The sequence below is a fragment of the Colossoma macropomum genome, unplaced genomic scaffold (assembly GCF_904425465.1).
Source record: "Colossoma macropomum unplaced genomic scaffold, Colossoma_macropomum, whole genome shotgun sequence".
NCBI lineage: Eukaryota > Metazoa > Chordata > Actinopteri > Characiformes > Serrasalmidae > Colossoma > Colossoma macropomum.
Genome location: NW_023494787.1, coordinates 5982623 through 6002861, shown reverse-complemented (window position 1 = coordinate 6002861; position 20239 = coordinate 5982623). Strand labels below are relative to the sequence as shown.

General features: G+C 39.7%; 1 protein-coding gene across 1 annotated transcript in view; it reads left to right on the top strand.

The window, feature by feature from the left end:
* myo1g (myosin IG) overlaps positions 1 to 20239 on the top strand; it is a 95333-nt gene that overhangs the window by 5929 nt on the left and 69165 nt on the right. Inside the window, exons 2-11 of the mRNA XM_036565959.1 lie at positions 1541 to 1749; positions 3262 to 3355; positions 7422 to 7587; positions 9894 to 9947; positions 12066 to 12164; positions 12595 to 12711; positions 13398 to 13604; positions 16711 to 16856; positions 17131 to 17245; positions 18868 to 19038. Coding sequence (XP_036421852.1) covers positions 1541 to 1749; positions 3262 to 3355; positions 7422 to 7587; positions 9894 to 9947; positions 12066 to 12164; positions 12595 to 12711; positions 13398 to 13604; positions 16711 to 16856; positions 17131 to 17245; positions 18868 to 19038 — 1378 coding nt within the window. The remainder of the gene's footprint in view (positions 1 to 1540; positions 1750 to 3261; positions 3356 to 7421; positions 7588 to 9893; positions 9948 to 12065; positions 12165 to 12594; positions 12712 to 13397; positions 13605 to 16710; positions 16857 to 17130; positions 17246 to 18867; positions 19039 to 20239) is intronic.

The following is a 20239-nucleotide window of genomic DNA, read 5'->3' as shown; positions in this document are numbered from 1 at the left end:
AGTGAGTTTGTGAAGAGCTGGAAAGCTGAAAACAAACAGAACTTTAGCTGACCGGTGTCAGAGACACCAGCTCTGTGGAGCCTCTCGCCCAGTGTGTGGTAGTCTTTAGCCTTTAGTCTTTAGCCGGCTGCAGTAGTCTTTCATTGTTTCCTTCTTTGGACTAAACAGGACCCAGTTTTCCAAAAGCTTGCTAGTCTTAAGATCATCTTAACTGGTAGAGAGAGAGTGTTCAATGTAATGCTTGCTCTATCATTTAGGAATCATCTTTGTGCTAAGATGCTTTCAGGAGACGCAGCCTAGCTAAGAAACTCTGACCACAACATAAGATGCAGGTTCTTCGCTGCTCTCTGATGGAGTATAGAGCTCAGTCATCTCATGATTCTTAAATATGAGAACACATAATGGTAAAAGCAGCTAATTTACTTTTGAAAAATCTTATATTACTGTTCAATTACTGTTTTTACATTTTCATTAATATTCAAAACTTAAAAAATAAGATGATGCTAACTGGTGGGATAGCCTCATTACCTCCAGTTAGAACTGGGCAATATGGCAGAATGTAATCACAATACCTCAAGAGGTTTTTGGTGATAAATAATGTATCACAACATTTATTTTTTGACATCTGATAAGTTAGAACAGACAAAGAAGTGGCTTTTTTAAAAATACTATCAAAAACTATGAATCCAATGATTTGTATTCAACATTTCACACAGTGTGTTTACACGCACTTAATAATCTGATAACTGCAGAAAATCAGATTTTGTCAGTAATAATAGTGGAAACTCCAGGTCTACATGAGTCAGACAGTAATCAGACTTCTGCTTTGCAAGCAGCCAGTAAACTCACAGAACAAGACGTGACGTAAACCTAATGTAAAACTTAAACTTCACGCCGGAGCCTTTTTAAAAACATTGCACCACTTTACCTGAAACTATAGACGTACATCATCTAGAAGATGAAGTATATTTAAGTCTTTCATTTCGTGTTTGGTTTCAGTGCCTCTCCATAAGTGTTTGCTGCGTCTCACGGCAACACTGCTGGCTTATATCTGATGCTGTCCATCTGTTTTCACACATGTGAAGACTTAGAAATCCGAGTAAGAGTTTACTACACTGAGAAATCTGATCACTGGTGAAATCTGATTACTGGTGTTCACACGACCATTTGAATAATCAAAAAGCTGCAGAAATCCAATTATGATCAGATTATTGAATGCGTGTAAACGCACTCACATTGTGCTGCACTAAATATAATCAAACAGGGCTATTTATGGTCTCTTTGTAGTCAAACAAGCAGTTGAGGAGTGTTTAGGTACTGACGATATCAACAATATACTTAGAACAGCATATTGTTACATATAATAATATAATTTATCCCAATAACAGTAATATTGTCATATTGCCCAGCTCCAACGTAAAACTAAAGAAGCTACATTAGGGATAAAGGAGAAACTGTGCAAAAGTGTTGTTTTGTTGAACTGTTAATATTGTGTTCTTGCTCCATTGCATTGTTTCATGGCTGATCGTTGTGATTTCAGGTTTGAGAAAGGCCGGATCTACACGTTTATTGGCGAGGTGGTGGTGTCAGTGAACCCCTACAGACAGATGGATATCTATGGTAAAGATGCGATTGATGCGTACAGAGGGAGAGAGCTGTACGAAAACCCCCCTCACCTCTACGCTGTGGCCGACGCAGCTTACAAGGCCATGAAGAGACGAGCAAAAGACACCTGCATTGTCATATCAGGTAGGCTTGAGGAATAAACACAGTCAGATCAGATTAGTTTTTCAGTTTTTAACATAATTTAAAAACACCTGTTGTCCTTTACATTGTGTGTAAATTTTATGATGAACGGACCAAAAGAAACGGCCCAAAATTAATTGGAAAAAAGTCTGGTTCCATTGACTTACATTAAAAGTAAAGTATGCTTTTTCCTGCTCCTGTAAAGTTACCATTTTGGAGATACGAGGTTTTCTTCTGACAACAGCGATATATATATCAGGCACAGCAGTGCTGCGGGAGTTTTTAAACACTGTGTCCACTCACTGTCCACTCCATTAGACACTCCTACCTTGTCAGTCCACCTTGTAGATGTAAAGTCAGAGACGATGGCTCATCTGCTGCTGCACAGTGTGTGTTCGTCACCCTCTAGTTCTTCATCAGTGGTCACAGGACGCTGCCCACAGGACGCTGTTGGCTGGATGTTTTTGGTTGGTGGACTATTCTCAGTCCAGCAGTGACACTGAAGTGTTTAAAAACTGCAGCAGGACTGCTGTGTCTGATACACTCAGACCAGCGCAACACACACTAACACACCACCGCCACGTCAGTGTTACTGCAGTGCTGAGAATGATCCACCACCCAAATAGTACCTGCTCTGTGAGGGTCCATGGGGATCCTGACCACTAAAGAATGGTAAAAGGGGGCTAACAAAGTATGCAGAGAAACAGATGGACTACAGTCTGTAACTGTAGAACTACAAAGTGCACCTATATAGTAAGTGGAGCTGATAAAATGGACAATGAGCACAGAAACAAGGAGGTTTTTGTTTTTGTTTTTTTTTGTTTTGCTGCTTTTTCTTGCAAAGTGACAATTTGCATTGGTTATAATTGAAAGCCGGAATACATTGAAAGTATGCTTTAAAATATGCAGCATACTGTGAGAGCACAGAATATACAGCAACCTCAGTTTTTTTTTAACTCATTACTGAGTACAAACCAGTGATCAGCATTCTCCAGTGATAGTGCTGTCAGTTATTGTCACACGTGTGATGTTTTCATTTCCAATTAGACATTAATACATTATTTTTATTACAAACTAATACACTGTCAAAACTTACATCAAGTCCATGGCTCTATATGGACTCTGATACATTCTATTGGTTGTTTCAGGCTGAGTCTCATTGCTTCATCTTGGCACGTTTCCTTGTTTAGTTCATGTTTGCGTCAACTGCGCTGTCAGTCCTGTCAAACTTCTTCTTTCCTTTTTAAGCAAATCTATTTAGAGCTTCATCCTGATCTGCAGCACTGTCATCTCAAGCCAGACAGCAGAGCAGGAAAACAGGGCAGTTTGATATAAACATGCTGGAAACAACAAAAATGGTCAAGCAGAAACTTCAGAATTCTCCCAACATTTTTATATGCAGAAAAATTTTAAAACTCAGTGGAGTTCCCCTTTGAGAATGGAATTTCTCTTTGATGAAGTCTCTATTAAGCTGTAGAGGAGGTAAATTTACACTGACCGATGTGTGTTCTGCAGGTGAGAGCGGAGCAGGAAAGACAGAAGCCAGTAAATACATCATGCAGTATATCGCCGCTATCACTAACCCCAGCCAGAGAGCAGAGGTCGAGAGGTGAGTACCTTTGATGCGCTACCTTTATATAAGCTGGTGAAAACAGTTATAAAAGCAGTTTTATACAATGTTCTGACAATGTCTTATTGATACGTCGGTTAGCTGATAATATCAGCTGATATCGGTGATTCGTATTTTAATGGTATTTGCTAAAATATTTTCAGTAATGCGCTGAATGTGATAATGTTGTGACATCATCGGCTTGCGAACTCTCAGTCTCCCAGTTAAATCTTTTGTTGACCATGATGGTGTTCTAGCATGAGTAACAGTTAATTACAGTGGTGCTAGAACCCTTCAGTATTCTGTACATGTCGATATGATAGATAGTGTTTAAAAACTCCAGAAGCACTGCTGTGTCTGATCCACTCAGACCAGCGCAACACACACTAACACACCACCACCACCACGTCAGTGTCACTGCAGTGCTGAGAATGATCCACCACCCAAATAGTACCTGCTCTGTGAGGGTCTATGTGGGTCCTGACCACTGAAGAACAGGGTAAAAGGGGGCTAACAAAGTATGCAGAGAAACAGATGGACTACAGTCTGTAACTGTAGAACTACAAAGTGCACCTATATAGTAAGTGGAGCTGATAAAATGGACAATGAGCGTAGAAACAAGGAGGTGGTCATAATGTTATGCCTGATCGGTGTATATGTATATATAAGTATGAGTATTAGTGGTGTAGTGTGGGTGATGGTGGAGGGAAAGAAGCTGGACCTGAGCCGACTTGTTCTGGTCCGAATGCCTCTGTATCTCCTCCCAGACGAGAGGCGGTTAAATAGTGTGTGGCTGGGGTGGGAGGAGTCCTTGATGATGCTGTGAGCTCTGTGCACATAGCGCTGATGGTGCAGGGAGCCGTGTGGCCAGTGATGCACTCAGCGGTTCTCACCACTTTTTGGAGGGCCTTCCTGTTGGCCACAGTGGAGCTGCTGCACCACACTGTCACACAGTCGGTCAGTACGCTTTTGATAGTGCAGCAGTAGAAGTTTGTGAGAATCTGAGGAGACAGACGTTCCTTCTTTAGTCTCCTCAGGAAGTAGAGGTGCTGATTTGTTTTTCCGGTAGTCCACAATGACCCAAAATGTCTTCCTATGTTCAAGTTAGAGCAATAAATGGAAATCAACAGAACAGCACAAACAGTTACACAGTTTTTATTTTATTTATTGAACAAATTGATCCAACATTAAAAGTCTTTGTTGGCAAAAGTATGTGAACCTAGCATTATCAGTTTAGCATAGGTGATAAATACGGTATAGATAATTAGGTGATATAGAAATCAACTGTGAATTTCAGTGGCCCTATTTATAAAACATCACCTTGAGTCTTCTCTATCAAAGTCTGGTCCACACACGATTGTGAAAGTAGGCCTTGGTCAGAGGAAATTTCTGAGGATGTCAGATGCTCATCAGGCTGGGAAAGGGTTACAAAACAGTTTCTGAAGATTTTAGATTTCACTGATCGGCTGTCAGGCAGGTACAATTGGAGAAAAGTCCACACCGTGGTCACCTTCCCAAGAAGTTTTCGTCCAACAAAAGTCAATCAAGAGTAAAGTGAATAATATTCTGGGGGATCATAAAGAAGCCCAGGGTAACATCTAAGGATCTGCGGGTTCCTCTTGCGCTGGCTAATGTCATCAGGCAAACACTGAAGAAGAATATCGTGCGTGGAATCCACCACATCACTGCCTGTTTGAAGTTTCTTAAAGACCACCTGGATGAACTAGAAAACTACTGAAAGAATGTTATGTGGGCTGATAAGGCAAAATAGGTAATAAGAAAAACGGTTAAAACTGAACATTATGTTCTAGCAAAATAACCTCATCCCAACTGTGACACATGGTGGTGGTAGTATAGCTCATTGGGGCTGATTTGCCATTGTTGGACCAGGACAGACTGCAATTTTTGGCAGAAAAAGGAATTCTAGATTGTATCAGGAAATTCTACAGGAGAATGTAAGGGCATCCATTCATGAACTTAAGTTCAGTGGAAAATAGGTCTTGCACTATGAAGCCAATGATCTGTATTTAACATTTTACACACTGTGCTGCACTAAATCCAATTAAACAGGACTAATTATGCTCTTATTTTAATCAATCAAGCAGTTGAGAAGTGTTTTTTAGGTCCTGACAATATCAGCGATATACTTAAGGAAAACATATTGTTACACATTATAATATAATTTATCACTCTCTCTCTCTCACACACATTTTCTAAGCTGTTTATCCTTCTGGGTCATGGCAGGAGCTGAAGCCTATCCCAGGAAGGCAGGGAACACCCTGGCCAGGTCGCCAGTCCATCGCAGGGTAGACAGACACATACAGTCACTCACACACTCACACCTATGAGCAATTTAGCATGTCCAATCAGCCTGACTGCATGTCTTTGGACTGTGGGAGGAAACCCACACAAACACAGGGAGAACATGCAAACTCCACAGAAAGGACCCTGGTCACCCGGCCGGGGGACTGAACCCATGTTCCTTGTCATATTGCCCAACTCTAGATCCAGTGTAAAACTAAAGAAGCTACATTTGGGGCAAAGGAAAAACACCCTAAACACAACAGCCAGGCTGCTAAAGCATGGTTGAAGCAGAAAAATGGATTCACTTTTTCCAAGATATCAAAGTGTTATAAGTTTAAAACAAGTGGAAAATAAAAAACAAGTAAAATGTAGAACAAGGGCCCTTTAAAGCTTTACACTGCAACACAAAGCTCTGCTGAACAGATACGTTTTCTCTCTGGTATTCGATGTCTTTGTGCTCTGAGAGTTATTATCGTTAGTATAATGGTTCTAGGTTTGATTTAACTAAACGTTTTACCTTTTGTGTCCGTGTGCTTGTTTTTTCATCTGCACACAGTTTTCTCTCAGTTCCTTTCTGGATTCATGTGTTCTATTTGTCACCTGACCTACAGAAAACAAGAAAACTCAAAATGACTGATGATTTCCTCAACTAAAAATCCCCTATTGCAGAAGTTCTGCAGTCTATTAATATATATATATATACACATATACATACAGGATGTATGAGAATCAGGAAGCATGTATATCTGTATATATTTTTATGTTAGACTGATCTCATCATTACCATATTGTTTTACACCTGTGGGTGCACCTCTGATGTGTGTTTCTTTACCCCCCTACTGTCTTGAATGCAGCATTTAAGGTGAATTATAATTTTATTCTAAAGGTTTTGCATAATTCAGTGGTTGAGATGTAAGTAAGGTTTCTCCGTGTGGTTTGGTGTGAAATGGTTCATCATAAAGAAGCTTACAAACACAGATTTCTTTACAGTGGTGGTGATAGGAACCAGAAGTCACAATGTCTGCAACATAAATACAGCCATTTTATTTACTATCCAAAACCACCAGTGAACCTACACGAGTCTTCTGAGTTTATATGTAATGTTGATGATGATAAAATAGTGTTAAACTATTTTTGGGGGGGCATTTTTACCTTATAACCACTCCACCCTGAATGGATTTTAAAAAAGCAAAATCTGATATCAAAACTATCGTAAATCAACATCTCAGACATTTGGCATTATGTGCATAACCATTTTGTGTAATAACTGTCTGTGAGGGAACTTTCAGAGGTGGACATCTGGTTCCTATCACCACCACTGTGTCAATTCTGACTCAGTAAGCTTCTCTAGAACAGAGCCTTTCACACCAAACCACTCTGAATGACTGTTTGTAGCTTGATGTGGGGCAGTCGTGGGCTGGAGGTTAGGGAACCAGCCTTGTGATCGGAAAGTCGCTGGTTCGATCCCCTGAGCTGACAGTATGTGACTGAAGTGCCTCTGGGCAAGTATGCTCACTGCTCCCTAGTGTGTGTGCATTCATTAGTGTGTATGTGGTGTTTCACTGCAAAGATGGGTCAAATGGGGAGGTGAAATTTCCCCAATGTGGGACTAATAAAGGGTAACTTAATGATTGATTCATGCATGAAAGTCCTGGTTTTGAAGGTAATAGTAAATGGGATAGATTCCAGCATCACAGTGACAATATTGGAACACAATACCATCTTAACCTCAATCCTTATTCACTAAAAACTTCTCTTACAGTGTAAAGAATGTGCTCCTGAAATCTAATTGTGTGCTGGAGGCCTTTGGGAACGCCAAGACGAACCGCAATGACAACTCCAGCCGCTTTGGGAAGTACATGGACATTAACTTTAACTTCAATGGTGACCCTACTGGAGGACACATTAACAACTACCTGCTGGAGAAGGTAGGAGTTATCACTGCTTTATAATTATGAAGACTTAACACTGCACCATTACTGCACACATTTAGGAACAAACCTGTCTGTTCTGGCATAATAAACATATTACTGTCCTTTCTGTCTTGAAAAAGAAAAATATTCTTATTTATTTTTTTTTTTTTACATTGTTAGCAGGGCTACGGTCTATGGGAAGTTCTAAGAAGCGGCTCATGGCTAATGAAAAGATGAATGATTTAGATGGCATGTTCTGTGCTTTGTGCTTTTTCATTTGATTGATGTTTTGGGGATAATGTGTCACATCACAGTCCTTGTACTTCCACTCACTGGGCCTTTATTAGAAACACCTGCCTTGTACTTCCACTCACCGGCCACTTTATCAGAAACACCTGCCTTGTACTTCCACTCGCCGGCCATTTTATTAGAAACACCTGCCTTGTACTTCCATTCACCGGCCACTTTATCAGAAACACCTACCTTGTACTTCCACTCACTGGCCACTCTATTAGAAACACCTACCTTGTACTTCCATTCACCGGCCACTTTATTAGAAACACTTGCCTTGTACTTCCACTCACTGGCCACTTTATTAGAAACACCTACCTTGGACTTCCACTCACTGGCCACTTTATCAGAAACACCTATCTTGTACTTCCACTCACTGGCCACTTTATTAGAAACACCTACCTTGTACTTCCACTCACTGGCCACTTTATCAGAAACACCTACCTTGTACTTCCACTCAGCGGCCACATTATTAGAAACACCTGCCTTATACTTCCACTCACTGGCCACTCTATTAGAAACACCTACCTTGTACTTCCATTCACCGGCCACTTTATCAGAAACACCTACCTTGGCCACTTTATCAGAAACACCTGCTATGTGCTTCCACTCACCGGCCACTTTATTAGAAACACCTACCTTGTACTTCCACTCAGTGGCCACTTTATTAGAAACACCTATGTTATAGCTCCACCATGTAGGTGTACAGTTTCAGGCTGTAGTCCATCAGCCTCTACACTTTATCAGCCACTATTCATCACTGATCACAGGACCGCTGTTGTCCAGATATTATTTGGGTGGTGGATGATTCTCAGCAAAGCAGTGACACTGACATGGTAGTGTGTTTGGTACACAAACTGTTCGGTCTCTAATTGTAGGTGTTTCTAACACAGTTGTCAGTGTATATTTAACAGCATTAAATATACTATATACATGATGTATAGCACCTACGCTGCATCTGTTATTTTCAACGTCTTTTCACAGCTTTGTCATACATGAGCTTTACTGGGTGAGTTTTAATGCGGAGGCGTTGATGCAGAGGGTGAGAGATGAGCAGTAAAAAGTTCTGTCTGTGAGCTACAGCCTGTCTCGCACTCTTAGGTGTTATTACATCATTTCCTTAAAGCATGAATCTCCTTATTCAGCAATGAATACGGGTTCCGTCTGCCCCTGAGCCCACGTGAACGGGGTTATTTTTACTGAATGTGAAATGCTGTCACTAGGACAAGTTTAGCTGAGTCTAACGTCTGTGTTGTTTGATTTTGGGGCAATAGGCATTATAGTCTTAGAGAGAATTAGAGACAAAACTGTTACACAGCACTCTTCAAAAGTCAGAGACCACCCTTCACTTATTTATTTCCAGTCAAAACAGCCATTTAGTACTAGTTATTCATAGAGATATTTCTGAAGAGATTAGATGTAAGATAATCCACTTGCATAATGAAGGAGAAAGTCAAAGAAAATAAATAGAGAAAAAAAAATGAAAAAAGCTACAGAGAAAATGGGGCCCCTAACAACCACCTGGAAGACCTGGTAGACACCAAAACTGCCCCCATCAGATAAACAGCACTTAAAGCTTTCATCTCTGAGAGAGAGGAGAAAATCAAGCTGCTTCAGATCTGAAAACATCCACAGGTGTTTCTGTCCATCCTTCCACTGTGAGAAGACGACTCAGCGCTGTGGGTCTGAAAGGATGTGTAGCTGATCAAGAAGAACCTCACTGAGAAAAGGAGACGGACACATCAAACAAAGAAGCTGAACGATGGACTGACCACCCCAGAGTCCAGACCTCAGCATCACTGAATGTGTTTGATTACTTCAGAAAAGGATCAACCAGCTTCTAAGACTGAACTTGAGGCCTACTTTTTTCCTGACACTGAAAAATGAATAACTTGTACTCGGCTGTTTTGACAGAGAATCATTAAATCACTGAATGGTGATTTAAAATGAGGCGCATTTTCAAGTAAGTGAATTCAGTGTAGAAATAACTATGATGGCTTTTCTCCACCTCTTCTTTCTCTCTCCCTCAGTCACGAGTCGTCCAGCAGCAGGAGGGAGAGAGGAACTTTCACTCTTTCTATCAGGTGAGACTTGCAAGTCGTGATTCAGATTAAATATTGGATAAAATCGAGTTTGTGTGTATTTGGACCAAATGATCACATAGTGTGTGTATATTATACAGTCATATGCAAAAATTTGGGCGCCCCTGCTCAACTTACATGTGTTGTTGATTTTCTATGTGTAAATAAGTTAAACCATCCTCTACAGAGACACACTTCTGCAAGTTAATACACAATTACTGTATATTTGATGAATGGGAAAAATAATATGTAAAATAATCTTTTGCATATGACTGTATTTCTATAGTACTATAGTATTACTGTAGTGTTACTGTAAATTGTGTGTATTTTAGGCAGATACACACTGTAAAAAACAGTAAAAATTGTGCAGTAATTGAATATTGAACTTCTTACAGTAAGTTAACAGAGCAAGAATCAGTCATGAACTTTGCCAGATTATTATTTGCGATTCACTTAAAATTTTAACATACTTATTTTAGCTAAAAACCCTTTTTAACAGTGCGGCATGTCGCTGCGGTTGGAACAAAACCTCGTATCTCCAAAATGGTAACTTTACAGGAGAAGGAAAAAACATACTTTATTTCTAATGTAAGTCAATTGAACCAGAATGTTTCCCAAGTCATTTTGGGCCGTTTCTTTTGGTTCATTCATCATAAAATTTACACACAATGTAAAGGGCAACAGGTATTTTCAAATTATGTCAAAAACTGGAAAATGAAAATGGAGATATGAGGTTTTGTTCAGACAGCAGCGATATATATATCGTATAATAGCTGTACAGTACTGTGCAAAAGTCCTAGGCAGCTATGAGTAAAAACATTATTTAACATTAGAATACACATAAAATAACCATGAATACAGTAAAATGGAATAAAAATGTGTTGTTTTCAGTAAAGTTCTGGGTATGTAGGTTGGAAGAACACAGTTAGAAGGACACAGGTTTGGTTTCTGACCTCGCTGCACTCCACTCATCACTGGATCTGTTCAGTTCCATCAGCAGCACCTTGTTTAATTTAATGAAGGACTGATTAGATAAACTGGGTGCTGGATGGTGACTATAGATCCTGGACTTCCTCCAGGAGAGATTTGGAAATGATTAAGCTAATGCAGAACAATTACAATGGACTGTTTATCAGTTTTTGTCCTAATGTTAGTGTTTTTTGAACAAATGAAGTCTCACCACCCAAAATAAAAGCTTTACATTGTGTGAACATGTTGTGATGAACGAACCAGTGAAAATGATCCAAAATGACTTTGAATAAAATCTTCTTAACATTAATATACATGAAAGCATAAATTACTTCAGTGATGTCTGTAAATAATGGTAATTATCAGACTCACTCTAGTGGTTGGATCACATGCCAGGTACTGAGGGTTTTTACTGAACTGCCTTTAGCTACAGAGAACCAGCGAGCTGGACCCTCACTACAGGAACCACTACAGCTCAGCTCGCTGGGTCACTCAGTCACTTTAAACTCTTACTCTCTAACCAGCTCCACTCTGCCTGACACTGTTTTACCTGATTTTTTATCATTATTGTCTTATTTTCATTATTTTAGCTATTTTATTTTATTTTTCCCCATTTATTTTTTTTTGTTTATAATTATTCATATTCTTATTTTTGTTTTAATAATGATTATTTTTATTATTACAGTCATTTTAATAAACTTTAATTTAGTTTTTAATTAACTTTAGTTTCCATTTTTGATCTTATCCTCCTTTATCTTCTTTTGATTTGATAAACTTTTTAGTTAAGCTTTAATTATTGTTTTAATATTTTTTACAGTTTTCTAATGTATTTTTTATTAATGTTTCATTTTTATACTTACCTGATTTGAGTCATTTTTATTATTAAATGTACTTTTATTATTTGATATGTTCATCATCATTCCCTTTCCACTCTATTAACTCGGCAACATTATAAAGGAGGGTCACCCTCAATGTTCTCCGAGGTTAAATAAATACTGATGATACTGATGATGATACTGTAGTATTACACTACTAACACTGCAGTAATATGTGGGCCGAGTGATCAGTGATGCAGTAGAGTAAGTGACCCGAACCTGCCCCACTGAGCGGTCAGTGATTTTTAAGGTAAATGTGATGTGTCTGTGTTTGCAGTTGTTGCGCGGAGGATCTGATGAGCTCCTGAAGTCTCTGCACCTGAACAAAGATCCTACAGACTACACCTACACCAGACAGGGAGCCTCCGTCTCTACTGTAAGCTTTTCACGACCTCATGAATACATGAATTCAGCTGCATGTATTATAATTGTAATTATAATAAAAATAATAACAATAGTAGCAGTAACTTTTAAAAAAAACGTATCTCTTTAGCTTAGCGATTAATTAAAATTCTACATCTCTTTTGTATTTATTTAATTCATTATTTAATTGGATCTGTGTTATTGTTCTGTATGATTTTAAATCAATAATCCTAGATTCTTCTGTTACTGTTAAGCTTTACCACCTGTCTGTAAAGCACTGTGAGTTGCCACCAGTATGATAAGCGCTCTATAAATAAAGATATTATTATTACATTATTATTAATAATAATAGTTATAATTTGAAAGTATAGTTAAACTTAATTTTTGTAATATAATATAATATAATATAATATAATCTTTCTCTCTCTCTCTGTCTGTCTTAGTCGTCCTCTGATGACCGTTCCTGTCACCGAGCGGTTATGGGAGCGCTGAAGGTCATTGGTTTCAGTGAGGAGGAGATCAGCTCCATCTATAAAATCCTCAGCACCATCCTGCACCTGGTCAGTAAAATCAGGACTTCATTGCTGAGGGATCCAGACAAATATCAAATCTAGAATGCTGCTATTAATTTTGTTGTTAAAAAATCCAGTTTACATAATTCAAACGCTCAAACCATGTTTGGTATGTTTGGAGGTTTCCCTGCTCAAACACAATCATTAAACCTGGCAATTAACAGACAGGTGTAATTATGGGGGCAGTTGTGGGCTGAAGTTTAGGGAATCAGCCTTGTGACCGAAAGGTTGCCGGTTCAATCCCCTGAGCCGACAGTACATGACTGAGGTGCCCTTGAGCAAGACACCGAACCCCCAACTGCTCCCCGGGTGCTGTGGATAGGGCTGCCCACCACTCTGGGCAAGTGTGCTCACTGCCCCCTAGTGTGTATGCTCACTAGTGTGTATGTGGTGTTTCACTGCACTGATAGGTTAAAATGTGGAGCTGAAATTTCCCCGTTGTGGGACTAATAAGGGTCACTTAATCTAATCTAATCAAGTGTGTTGGAGCAGGTAAATCACCAAACTGTGCTGGACACTGGCCCTCCAGGACTGGAGTTGTGCACCTCTGATCTTGTCTAAACTAACACATACGTTTTGTAGTTGTGAGCGTGTGGAACTGAACTGAGACTAAATTAAATCTCTCCTGAATTTCATTCTAACTTTGTTTCATTGATTCCTGGTGTTGATTTTAGGGGAACCTGCAGTTTGAGACTGATGGAGAATCTGTCCAGCTGGTGGGAGGAGACTCAGTGCAGCACATCTCCGAGCTGACCACTACCGAACCAGAAAGTGTTAATAAGGCGCTGCTTTACCGCACTGTGGCCACCGGGGGTGGAGAGGTCATTGAGAAAGGTCACAGCGAGCAGGAGGCCAGCTATGGACGAGACGCTTTTGCCAAGGTACCACCTAACTGTCAGATCTCACCGTGTACCCCTCACATTTTTGCTGCTTTCTGCTCTCTCATGGCAAAAGCTGCCATCTATACTGTATGTTTCCAAAAAGGAACAGGAGCCAGACCTAAACAGGAATACAACAACAAACAAATAACAAAATAATTTAAACTGGGCCATATATTGTTAATACTGATATGTCAGTGCTTATACCAATATATCAGTGCTGTCACACAAAAAACATCATTTCCATATGTGTAATTTTTTACTTTACGTAATTTGAAAACTCACCTTTCGCAAATTTCAGACAAACAGAAATGGACCACAATTATGAAAAAATCTGCTTTTACACGTTATGAATGTTTTTTCCTTTTCCTGTAAAGTTACTGGTTTGGAAATGAGATTTGGAGATGAGATTAGAGGCACAGTCAACTGTGATATTAAAGGCCACCGCACACCGGACGCATTGTGCCATTGCAGTTTCTCATAGCATCACGTAGCAGAGCACAAAAGAGCACTATGCACTGCAGTGAGAGTGCTAATAAATGTTAAGTTCACATAAATCTTTACACACACATAACCTAACTCACATAAATAAAAATATTAAACTTTCATCATCATTTCTCACTCTTGGCCTCAATTTACTACCTCTTTACAAACTTAGCGTTTTTGAACTGAAGATACGACGTAAAAAACAGACTAGGCTGTAACATTAGCTGAGATATCAGACTATGTTATGGGGCAGTTACAGTACAGGTGTATTCTTACTGCCCGGCTGCTGTATTGAAGATGATAGAAATAAATAACGATCTGAAGTAGAACTACAACACTGATATATGGATCAACTGACTACACATTTCCATGGTTACACTACACCCATTTTCAAGGATAAGCTACATCTGTTGCTATAGTTACATTGCACCCATTTTAGTGGTTGCACTACACCTGTTTACATGTTTTCACAACGCCATTTTTTTGGTTACACTGCGACTATTTTCATGTTTACACAACACAGTTTTCATGTTTGCGCAACACCGTTTCTATGGTTACACTACATCAATATTTATGGTTACACCACACTCTCCTGCAAAAAAAAAAGAAAAAAATGAGCCAAGCCCAAAATGTATCAAAGCAATAAGCCACGAGAGGCTGTGGGTTACTGCGATTTTATCACGGTGAAAGGTGTTCTTTGGCACGACTCGAAACAGAGCGCCTAATTATTTAAATTGTTATTAATAATAATCAACATAAACAAGTATGCCGCCAAGAAATGTAGTTCCTTTAGAGTACAGTATCGTGGCTAAACAACCATTGACCTCTGAATGAAGAGAAGAACGTTTGGTTGTCTGTAAACTGCAAACATTTCATGATTTTATTAAAACTTTTTTCGTATAATAGTGAACATATGATAACACAACACTGTCTAATGCAAAACCTTCAGTTTATAAGTACTTTTTGGTCACCAAATTACCACCGCGAGTCTTCCATCAGTCTGACGACGCCATTTTGCTCAGGCTGGGGCTGAATCTCAAACGGCTCCCTGCTCCCTACATAGTGCACTACGTAGGAATTTAAATGCTGATTCCTGCAGCCCAACAATGGGAAATATCACTAAAAATGGTAATTAGGGATCCATCCACATTCATACTCGACAAGCAGTGCAGTATCTGACAGCAGAATCTAGAATTTCTAAACTTAATGTTACACAGCTCACTATTTAGCTAGGGAGCAAGGAGCCATTTGGGGTTCAGCCTGGGTTTGATGCTACTTCTGACTGAAACATGGACATTTGAAGCATGTAAGCCATTCAGATGACATTCTTTAGACTGTTTTTCAGTTAATCATACCTTAAGTACTTTAATTCAAGCCTGTGATATTAATGATGAAGTTGTTTAGCATGTTTGCTATCTTTTAGCCTGTTAGCTAGCTGAGCAGCTAAAAAATGGGTTCGTACTTCATCAGCAGAAGGGTTTTTCGAGCCCTGGCGCAGTAATACAGCGTTCAGTTGCTGTGAGGCGGTCATAGCTGTGGTATATTGTGGATTTTACAATGGCTTCGAACGCAGCTCAGCCAATCAGATTTTAGGACTGGAACTATCCATTTTATAAAATGGTGTTTACTGATGGTTCTGGCTGCACAGAGTCCAGATTTAAACCCTATAGAGAATATTTGGTCTCACATTAAACACAAACTAGCTTGGCAATGCTTTTCAACTGTTTGACGCCATCAGTGCCGAGTGGAACAGTGTTGACTCTTCTTTCTGTGAAAGGTTGTCTGCAAACTCACACACAAATCTTTTACATTTAAAGAAATCAAAGGGAAAAGCTCTCCCATATCAACTTACTGCATCTGTTGGTTTAATGATTCGTGGTTAAATCCATTTAAAGCTTAATGTTTTACCATTTTGGGCTTGGTCCATGTTTTGCATGCGTGTGTTCACCCATTACCATGATTACACCCCACCCATTTCTGTGGTCATGCTACACCTAATTCTATGGTTACAGTACACCAATTCTATGGTGACACTGCACCCATTTCCGTTGTTACAGAGCACCCATTAATGTGGTTCTGAAAACAAAACTATGGACTTTTAATAGCTACCAAAATAGATGCTAAGCAAAATGAACCAGCGACTCAAAGGCCCACATATACAACAACATATTCTTCCTGAATGGAGCATTCTGGTCCAGGAGGGCCAGTGTCCTGCTCAGTTTGCTGATTTTCCTGCTTCAACACACCTGATTCAACTCCTCAGTTTAGTAGATGTTGGAGCAGAAAAATCACAAAACTGTGCTGGACGTCGGCCCTCCATGACCGGAACTGAAGAACCCTGCGCTAAGCTAATAATGAGAGTTTTTTTTTTTCTTAAAAGGGTCAGTAGTTCACAGTTTTCACCATAATTTACATCTTTCCCCTCAGCTGTCTCTCTGTTCCCATCAGGGCTTGGTTGATAGGTGTGCTGCTGTCTGTCTTCTTTCCGAACAGGAAACATTTCAGCATGTTCTCACTACCATGAGCCTTTCCGTTTGCAGTTCTTTTTATAAGCTGAGGAAGTAAGTAAGCAGGTGTCATGTGAAGCACTGCTGCCACTAACTGCCTGTTTGCGTGTCTGCAGGCTCTGTACGAGCGACTGTTCGCATGGATAGTTGGGCGAATCAACAGTGTGATAGAGGTGAAGAACTACAATCCAGCACTGCATGGCAAAAACACGGTCATAGGAGTGCTGGACATTTACGGCTTTGAGATATTTGACAATAACAGGTCAGTACCAGCAAGTGTGACAGGTATTTTTGCTATTACACTTATCTTTGTCACTGGAGACAATAATCATGTCCTGTGACACTCTAATTGCTGTTTAACTGTTGTTTAACTGATATTACAAGCTACTGAATAAAGGGCTGAATTAATGTGAGTCAAATGCATAGATCATTTCCACATGAGTAACATACTGTATTATACGTCAGCACAACTGTGCCTTGCAGTTCATTTACATTTAGAAGTCATTTTATTGATGTAATCAATTTCCCTCCTCCAGTTTTGAGCAGTTCTGTATTAACTACTGCAATGAGAAGCTTCAGCAGCTCTTCATTGAGCTCATCCTGAGACAGGAGCAGGAGGAATATCACAGAGAGGGCATCACCTGGCAACATGTGAGAACTTATCTAAACACACACACATACATATATATATATATATATATATATATATATATATATACACACACTATATGGACAAAATACTATATTTATAGTGTCCACACTATATGGACAAAAGTATTGGGACATGCCTCCTAATTATTGAGTTCAGGTGTTTCAGCCACACCCATTGCTGACAGGTGGATAAAATTAAGCACATTAATTTGCATTAATTTACATTAATTGCATTAATTTTCTGTTTTTATTTGCAATTTACATTAAAAGCCTTGCAGTCTTGATAGACAAACACTGGCAGTAGAGGGTCGTACTGATGAGCTCAGTGACTTTAAACACCTCTGCCACAAGTCAGTTTGGGAAATTTCTGTCCTGCTAGATCTGCCCCAGTCAACTGTAAGTGCTATTATTGTGAAATGGAAGCATCTAGGAGCAACAACAGCTCAGCCATGAAGCGGTAGACCACTCAAATTCATAGAGTGGGGCTTCTGAGTGCTGAATCGCACAGTGTCTATCCTCTGTTGAATCACTCACTAAAGAGTTCCAAATTGCCTCTGGAAGCAACATAAGAACTGCGAATTAGGAGGTTCACGAAATGAGTTTCCATGGACGAGCAGCTACACACAAACCTAAGATCCAAAGCACAATGCCAAGCGTCGGATGGAGTGGTGTAAAGCGCCGCCAGTGGAAATGCATTCTGTAGAGTGATGAATCACGCTGCTCTATCCGTCAGTCTGATGGATGAGTCTGGGTTTGGCGAATGCCAGGAGAACGTTACCTGCCTGACTGCACTGTGCCAGCTGTAAAGTTTGGTGGAGGAGGGATGATGATATGGGGTTGTTTTTCAGGGGTTGGTCTAGAACCCTTAGTTCCAGTGAAGGGAAATCTTAATGCTTCAGCACCAAGACAGTTTGGACAATTCTATGCTTCCAACTTTGTGGGAACAGTTTGGGGAAGGACCTTTTCTGTTCCAGCATGACTGAGCCCCAGTGCACAAAGCAGCTCCATAAAGTCATGGCTGGGTGAGTTTGGTGTGGAAGAACTTGACTGGCCCTCACAGAGCCCTGACCTCAACCCCATCCAACACCTTTGGGATGAACTAGAACAGAGATTGTGAGCCAGACCCTCTCGTCCAACATCAGTGTCTGACCCCACAAATGCTCTTCTGGATAAATGGGCAAAAATTCCCACAGACACTCTCCAACATCTTGTAGAAAGCTGTGCAGAAGAGTGGAAGCTGTTTTAGCTGCAAAGGGGGACCAACTCCATATTAATGCCTATGGATTTAGAATGGGATTCATAAAAGCTCCTGTAGGTGTAATGTGTAGATGTCCCAATACTTTTATCCATATAGTGTATGTATGTATGTCTGTGTGTATACACACTTGGCTAATACTGAACTTTGAATATATCACATATTTGGTGAGTTTATTTGATTTATGTATTTATTTTATTTATTAATATGATTTTAATATTGAAATTACGTTTGTGCGGTCACTTTGGTTGGGCCAAGGCCCGCTGGGCACAATCATACACTGACAGTGAGTGAAAGCTTTACATCTGCTTTTATATTTGATTGTCTGATCAGAGCCACTGCATTTTTATCTCATTTATCTGGACAGATTGACTACTTCAATAACCAGATCATCGTGGATCTGGTGGAACAGGCCCATAAGGGCATCATCTCCATCCTGGACGAGGCGTGTCTGACCGCAGGAAAAGTTACAGACACCGTTTGCTTGGACAGCATGAACCACAAACTCGGACAGCACCCTCACTATACGTCCCGCAAGGTATGACCACATGATGGTTTCTCAGTCTCTCCGAATTGAAATTTGTTTATAACTGTTTTATAGTGTAATTTAAGTTGGCCTTCTCACTCTCATAGTCGCCGAAGCTGCAGATTAACGGGTTCAGTTGATGCATTTACAGACTAATTGTTGTGTGTGTGGTGTGTTTAAGCTCACTGCTTTATTGGCTTATTATTTCTAGTCTTTTATCCTTGTGATGACTACAAAGTAAATACTGGACCATACGTTGTCTGTACCAGTACACTAGTATTTGTGTCAGTCAATCAGTGCTAGTTCTTCCTGTACCCAAGCATGACCTCATATTTCATAGTTATTTATTAGAAATGCATCTTACATACAGAATGCAGGGTACCCCAACGATGTGTGATGTTCATGCTAAAGTGTGACTGGCCACGTCAAGTGTAACAGTAATGTACTACGTTATTTTCAAGTTGCGACAGACTTGACAGGATGGTTTTGAAGAAGGCCCAGCATCAGGGTGTCATTTATTGTAGCAGTGCTCCACCAACCAATCAGCATGACCAACTAAACCCACTATGCTTTATGCATGTTTTTATACAACCCCAATTCCAAAGAAGATGGGAGAATATGTGAAATAATAATAAAAGCAATAAGTGATTAGTAATTCTGTTTGACCTGTATTAAACTGACAACAATTAAAACATGAAAAGCTTAATGTTTTACCTCATAAAAATAAAGAAATAGAATAGAATAGAAATATTCTATTCTATTCTAATATTAGGTATAAATAGGTACTAAACTGTCACTCTTGTCACTGGGGTGGTACCCTTAAAGGTCCATCTCAGTACCTTTAGTCAGGGAACATAACTGAACCATAATCCACTGAAATGATATGTTCTAAGCTGTACTGACTCCACACACCCCGTCTCGTCTCCAGGCTTTTATTTTACTGTTCTGTTTTAAAACATTCAGTTATAAAAAGGTACAAATACAAACTTTTCACCTGGAAAAACCTACTTATGGTGCACAACTGGACCTTAAAACCACTGTTGTACCTTTGAGGGAACATTTATACTGTTTGTACCTTGATGAACGAAAAGTGTACCTGCACAGAACCTTTATATCTAACAGTGTATGTAAATAGATGCTCATTCCAAATTTGATGCCTGCAACACATTCCAAAAAAGTTGGTTGGGATGGGAGCATCTTTACCAGTGTGTTA